At 51.5% G+C, this 7,185-nt stretch overlaps 2 protein-coding genes across 2 annotated transcripts; both read left to right on the top strand.

Moving 5' to 3' along the window:
* The first annotated feature begins 2,718 nt into the window (after positions 1-2,718).
* LOC121404578 lies at positions 2,719-5,107 on the top strand. The gene is made up of 2 exons (XM_041594239.1): positions 2,719-3,120; positions 3,245-5,107. Exons 1-2 carry the CDS (start codon positions 2,719-2,721, stop codon positions 5,105-5,107), a joined length of 2,265 nt encoding a protein of 754 aa, XP_041450173.1.
* Positions 5,108-5,343: 236 nt separating this feature from the next.
* Positions 5,344-6,507, top strand: LOC121404577. Its single transcript, XM_041594238.1, has one exon. It carries the CDS (start codon positions 5,344-5,346, stop codon positions 6,505-6,507), a length of 1,164 nt encoding a protein of 387 aa, XP_041450172.1.
* The last annotated feature ends 678 nt before the right edge of the window (positions 6,508-7,185 follow it).

Raw genomic sequence — 7,185 nt, 5'->3', positions numbered from 1 at the left:
GCAACTCAAAAGAAAATTGAGCCCACAAAATGTGAAGAACAACAATGCAGCTAAAATAACTAAAAAAAAAACCGAGAACACTGTGCCACAGAAGGCACTAGCAAACAATCGATTTTGCGATACTAAGTGTCCCAAATGAAGATGAGATCGCCCAAACACCCAAGGCCAAAAAATTAAGACCGCCACCTATTTATGTTCGACAGGCAAATTGTGCTGAACTGGTCAAAAAAATAGCTGATACAATTTGCGTAAACACATTCTATGTCACGCCCATAAAAAGGGGTAACATAAATGAAACAAAAATACAAGTCAATGACGAACAAAACTATCGATCAGTTGCGAAATACCTCGAAAATGAAAAAATGAATTACTACACCTACCAACTTAAAAGTAGCAAAGGATTACAAGTGGTGTCGCGGAACGGATTAACTCTAACGATCGATAGTATTCGCATCTAGTATTTTTGAAGAGATTAGGTATTTGGGTGACCTGCGGTCACATTAAAGTTAAGAAGTCAAGCCATGTTTCCCGCTTCGGTTTATTCCGATTGACGAGACCAAGAGAGTAGGAGGAAAGACTGCGGTATGTGATAACTAAATAGTTGAGGTTAGACCTAAGCCAATGTATTTCACCCCTACAGAATAAAACACACCACACATCATATGGTGCACACGCACATATCATTTACGCTACGAGATCTGGTATTCTTGTTTCGGTGTCGATATATTGAAGTGTTGAAGGCAAATCCTACGCGGTCATCGTCGGTCGGCGTCATTTCTTTTATTCGCACTTCCATCGCACTCCTTTATTTGCGTGCTTCTTGTGATCGCACATTGGCATGTCGACCACACACTCGCCCCGGCGCAGCCCTCGAATTGGAAAGAGCGGGGCTACCGCAGCTACGACGACCACAGCCGCATCAACTGACAGCCGGATCGACATCGTGAGTACGGCTGGTGGATCCAAGCAGCGGCCACAGACTCCTAAGGAGAGTGGGACACAAGGAAGGAATCCGAGTGGTGCTGTACAGCCTGACGGATCAGGCCAGAGCACAAATCCCACCAACGTCCAAGTTGCTGCGCTGACGCAGAGGATCGCCATCTTGGAGAAGGAGCTGGAAAAGGCAAGGGCAAGTAAAGTGCAAGAGGCAGCCGCAAGGAAACCCGTTGGAAACGGAGTTAGCGGTTCTGGAGTGAGCGGTGCGGCGAATACACCGCCATGTTTGAGTGAAGAGCGGCAGATACTGAGTGCAAATCTACCGCAATGTTCGAGTGAGAATCTGATGCCCGATTTATCCGAGAGAGTGACGCCATCTTTAGATGCACAGTTGCCGTTCCAATTGAGTGGAAGTTTGCCGCCACAATTGAGTGGAAATTTGGCAATAGGGCGACAGTCACACTGAGCGCAAACTGTACAACGATGAGCTACTCCACGCCATATTGTGTTACGGCCACGGTGCTGCCAGAACAAAGTTACGTGCAGGCACTACGGGAGCCACAACACAACTTTATGATGCCCACAAATTCGCTTGGGTCATATGGAGCAGCATATGTCAAATGGATGGACGCCGCGTCGATTGCCTGATCTTCCTGAGTTTGAAGGTCAGCCAGAGGAATGGCCTATATTCCAATGCGCGTTCATGGAGACAACGGCAGCGTATCACTGTACAGCGCTGGAGAACAACCAAAGGCTAGTGAAGGCTCTGAAGGGTGAAGCGCGAGAGTCAGTTAAATCGCTGCTCATACACCCGAACAACGTTGCAGCTGTGATGGAGCAGCTGAAATTTCGATATGGACGTCCGGAGCAACTGATACGTAGCCAGCTGGAGAGCGTGCGAGATGTACAAGCAATTCAGGAGCACAATCTAAGCAAGCTTGTGCCATTTGCTACACGAGTCAGCAATCTCGCAGCGTTCCTACGGTCAACCACGGACGGAGTCCAGCACTTGAGTAATCCTACCCTGATGGTGGAGTTGATTGCTAAGTTGCCCCTGAGCAAAAGGTTGGACTGGGCTAGGTATGCTGCAGCAATAGGATCGTACCCAACGGTCTTGCACTTGAGCGAGTGGCTGAATGATCTCGCTAAACTGGTGTGTACGATCACGGATGCCGGGAGCAAGGATCCCAAACGGCGGGTACTGCATGCTAGCACAAGTCACATGGATCAGCAACGGCACAGCGACCGCACCAAGTGTTGCCCAATATGTGAAGAGGAGCACATGATCCAAGACTGCAAGGATTTCATCCATGCTTCTCCAGCATCCCGAGTTGAGTTGGTGAGGGAGCATCGGGTCTGTTTCTCGTGCCTGGAAAGTGGACATATGGTCAGGTTCTGCAAAAGGGATAAGAAATGCACTGTCTACGGATGCCAGAGAAGGCATCATTACCTACTGCACGACGGATTGGACAATCCCAGACGGCCACTACAGTCATACAGTCATACAGTTACCAACAAGGTAATCGCAAGCGATCACTGCATAACGGCGGTGATCAACGGAGGGATGACCCACAACATCGCAGCCATCAGATCCGACCCCGAGGAGGTCCCTAAGACGAAAGGCAGGTGCCAAAGGACGGCCCTGAAGTCGCACACCGGAACCTAAGCTGTGTCGATTCGGACGGAGGTCATCTACTCTTCCGCATCTTGCCCGTGACTCTGTACGGGGAAAACAAGCAAGTGGTCACCTACGCCCTGTTCGACGAAGGCTCGTCCGTAACAATGATGGATGACGAGCTCGCGCATAGCCTAGACCTGAAGGGCAAGAGTCGACAGCTTAACATTCAATGGTTTGGCGGGAAGTCCTCGAGCGAGAACGCGAAGATGGTGAGCTTGCAGATTAGCGGAACTGGGAAGCCGAAACGCCATGGGCTAAGGAATGTGTACGCGGTCTCGGATTTGAATCTACCGATGCAAAGCCTGCGTCGAGAAGATGTCAAAACGACGAGGACCAGTGCACGTTTGCCAATCAAGCCTTACTGTAACGCAGTGCCGAAGATCCTGATTGGATTGGATCATGCGCACTTGGGAATACCTATGCAAAGTAGGAGCTTTGGAGCAGGAGGACCATATGCAGCTGCCACCAAGCTCGGATGGGTAGTGTTTGGTCCGGTGAAACGTCAAGTAGGTTCACCAAACTCGAAATCGTGTCTCTTAGCATTCCCACATGATAGTTTTCTGGAAAAGATGGTCAGCGACTACTTCGAAATAGAGAATTTCGGGGTGAAGCCAGCGCCGCCCGTCGCAGCTAGCGGTGATGAAGATTCTACAGGAGACGACCAAACGAACGGGTCAACGATTCCAAACTGGTCTGCTATGGAAGGAGGACGACACGAGTTTGCCAAACAGCTACAACATGGCACTCAAGAGACTGGTCAAAATCGAGAGGAAAATGCGGCGTGATGCGAACTTCGCGCAGGCATACAATGGAATCATGGATGACTACGTCAAGAAGGGATACGCACGACGGCTAGAGCAGCAGGAAGTCACTTCAGTCAACAGTGACAAGGTCTGGTACCTGCCGCACTTCGGGGTCGAGAACCCAAACAAGCCCGGGAAGATTCGTCTGGTGTTTGATGCGGCCGCCAACGTTGGTGGAGTGTCCCTGAATTCAGCTCTGCTTAAAGGTCCACAGCAGTACAAATCGCTCCCAGCCGTGCTCTTCCACTTTCGGGAAGGAGCAGTGGGAGTATGCGCAGACATCAAGGAGATGTTTCATCAGGTGTTGATACAGCCACAGGACAGATGTGCCCAGAGATTCCTGTGGAGGAACGGAGACGACCGGCGGGTTCCAGACTTGTACGAGATGGAGGTGATGACGTTCGGAGCCGCATGTTCGCCGTGCTCAGCGCACTACGTCAAAACCCTGAATGCCTCAGGGTACCTCCACACAGATCCCCGCGCGGTGCTGGCCACCAATGAGTACCACTATGTGGACGACTACGTGGATAGCTTTGCAGACCAGAAAGAAGCTATCGCTGTATCAACACGGGTAAGAGAAATTCATGCTAACGCTGGTTTCGATTTGTGCCGGTTCTCTTCCAGTTCGGAAAGTGTGGTCAAGGCTTTGAACCCACAAGGATCCAATATGAATGTCGAATGGGCCGAAGCTGAGGAGAAGATACTGGGCATGTTCTGGCAGCCGGCTGCAGATGACTTCAAATTCAGCGTCAAGTACCATCGGGTGGCCAGCAGCGTTATGACCGGGGAACGTGTCCCCACCAAAAGGGAGTTCCTAAGCCTCGTCATGTCTACCTTTGACCCGATTGGATTCTTGAGCTGCTACCTGGTGACCGCCAAAGTTCTGATGAGAGAGATTTGGCGGAGAGGAGTGGACTGGGACGAGCCGCTGCCAGCAGAATTGGCCACAGCGTTTGAGATCTGGCGGCTAGACATGAACTACGTGAGAGGATTCCGATGTCCGCGCCACTACTTTGGCGTCGGATGCGTGCGGGATCTGCAGTTGCACGTCTTCGTGGACTCAAGCCTATCGGCGTTCGCTGCGGTGGCTTACTGGAGAGCCACATATGATGACGGCAATGTGCCGTCATGTGCCCCGATGAAGACCATGTCGATACCACGACTGGAACTTCAAGCAGCCGTACTGGGAACGAGACTGATGGACACCGTAAAAAGGGAGCACGGTGTATCGATCAGCAGCTGCGTACTCTGGACCGACTCCAAAACGGTTCTGCACTGGATAAGCAGCACCCACCGGCGCTACAAGCAGTTCGTTGGAAACCGGGTTGCGGAGATCTTGGAGTCCACAGAAGCACCCCAATGGAGATGGATACCGTCTGCCGAAAACGTGGCAGACGATGCGACGCGGCCGCAAATCCACGTGGATCTGGATCAAGGATCACGTTGGCTAAGTGGGCCTCCCTTTCTACGGGAACCTGAGGACGAGTGGCCGAAATCTTCTTCGGGTGATGGTGGCTACCCGCGAACCGCGGATGAAGAAGAGACGCCATGTGAGTTTGCGCTGGTTATAGCAAACTCCTTTATATCTTTCCAGAGGTTCTCAAGCTACAACCGATTGGTCAGGGCCACTGCCTGGGTACTCCGGTTTATCCGACGGTGTCGCGGACACCGTGAGAAGAGTACGGGCTAACTGCGGCTGATTGCGCCGAGGCAGAGCGCACGCTGATCCGGCTGGCGCAAAGTGAGGCGTTCGCTGAGGAGACGCAACGGAAGACTGTCACAAAGGACAGCCAATTACGAGGGCTGTCGCCATACGTCGACGAAGACGGAGTCATACGTGCGTGTGGAAGGATCGATGCGGCCGCGTGCACGCCATATAGTGCGCGGCGCCCAATCATACTGTCGCACAAACACGCACAGGCAGAGATGATCGTCGGTCATTACCACGATAAGATGCGGCATCAAAACCTGGATGCGACCATATGCGAGATCCGGAAGAGGTTCTGGATAACCAACTTGCGGAGGTTACTACGGAGGGTGGTAACCAATTGCCACATCTGCAAACTGCGAAGAGCACGACCCAGACAGCCAAGGATGGGTCCCTTGCCAGAGGACCGGCTCGAGGCCAATGGATGGCCATTTAAGTATACCGGCCTGGACTATTTGGGGCCGCTGATGGTGACGATTGGACGTCGAACGGAGAAGAGGTGGGTCGCACTGTTCACCTGCCTAACTACAAGGGCCATCCACTTGGAAATGGCACATGATTTGTCGACAGATTCGTGCATCATCGCGATGAGGAACTTCATGTGCCGCCGTGCACCTGTGGTCAGGATGAGAAGCGACAACGGAAAGAACTTCGTCGGTGCTGACAGAGAGGCCAGGAAATTCAACGAAGTCTTCGAACCGGAGAAGATCCAGGGCGAACTGTCGTCCAGAGGAGTCGAATGGATCTTCAACTGTCCGGAAAACCTAGCTGAGGGAGGCGTCTGGGAGAGAATGGTGCAGTGTGTGAAGAAGGTGCTGGCGCATACTGTGAAGGAGGTGGCGCCTAAGGAGCATGTGCTGGCAAGCTTCCTGATTGAGGCGGAAAACATCGTCAACTCGCGTCCGCTCACACACTTGCCAGTCACGGTTGATCAGGAAGCCCCATTGACACCGAACGACCTGCTGAAAGCAGCAGCCGGCGTACCGGACCTTCCAGGAGACGAGGGTCAGTCGCCTAAGAAGTTCGCCACAAGGAAACAGTGGCGGATTGCCCGGATGATGAGAGATCGGTTCTGGAAACGCTGGGTACATGAGTACCTACCAAAGCTTGTACGCAGGGAGAAGTGGTGCGAGCACGTCGAGCCAATGCGTCGTGGAGATCTCGTGTACGTATGCGATCCTGCCATACCAAGGAGAGAATGGAGGCGAGGCATCGTTGAGGAGGTGTATGCTGGAGTGGACGGAGTACCACGACGAGCGGCCGTGCGCGTGGCCAGCGACGATCGATCCAAGCTTATGATGCGTCCCGTCTCCAAGTTATCTGTACTGGATGTGGTGAATGCAGCTGCTTCACGGGGGTCGGGATGTCGCGGAACGGATTAGCTCTAACGATCGATAGTATTCGCATCTAGTATTTTTGAAGAGATTAGGTATGCGGTCACATTAAAGTTAAGAAGTCAAGCCATGTTTCCCGCTTCGGTTTATTCCGATTGACGAGACCAAGAGAGTAGGAGGAAAGACTGCGGTATGTGATAACTAAATAGTTGAGGTTAGACCTAAGCCAATGTATTTCACCCCTACAGAATAAAACACACCACACATCATATGGTGCATACGCACATATCATTTACGCTACGAGATCTGGTATTCTTGTTTCGGTGTCGATATATTGAAGTGTTGAAGGCAAATCCTACGCGGTCATCGTCGGTCGGCGTCAAGTGGTTATCAATGGAATCGAATGATAAGGGATTCGAAGTCAAAATGGCTATGAACATAAGAAATAGAAATAAAATTCCCTAGCCAATGTTCAAAGTAGAACTGACACCTGAAAGTATGCATATAAGTAAAAATTAAGTTCACCCAATATACAAGCTTCAATATCTACTGCACCGTAGGATCACCGTTGAGGAACCACACAAACGAAATGGACCTGTCCAATGCATAAATTGCCAGGAATATGGACATACGAAAACCTATTGCACTCTACGGGCATTCTGCGTTGCCTGTGTTGATGTTAATCTCACTGAGGCCTGCCCCGTAAATAAGGAGGACCCATCTGCC

Source organism: Drosophila obscura, unplaced genomic scaffold (assembly GCF_018151105.1).
Source record: "Drosophila obscura isolate BZ-5 IFL unplaced genomic scaffold, ASM1815110v1 contig_24, whole genome shotgun sequence".
Taxonomy (NCBI): domain Eukaryota; kingdom Metazoa; phylum Arthropoda; class Insecta; order Diptera; family Drosophilidae; genus Drosophila; species Drosophila obscura.
This window is presented reverse-complemented; position numbering and strand designations above follow the sequence as displayed.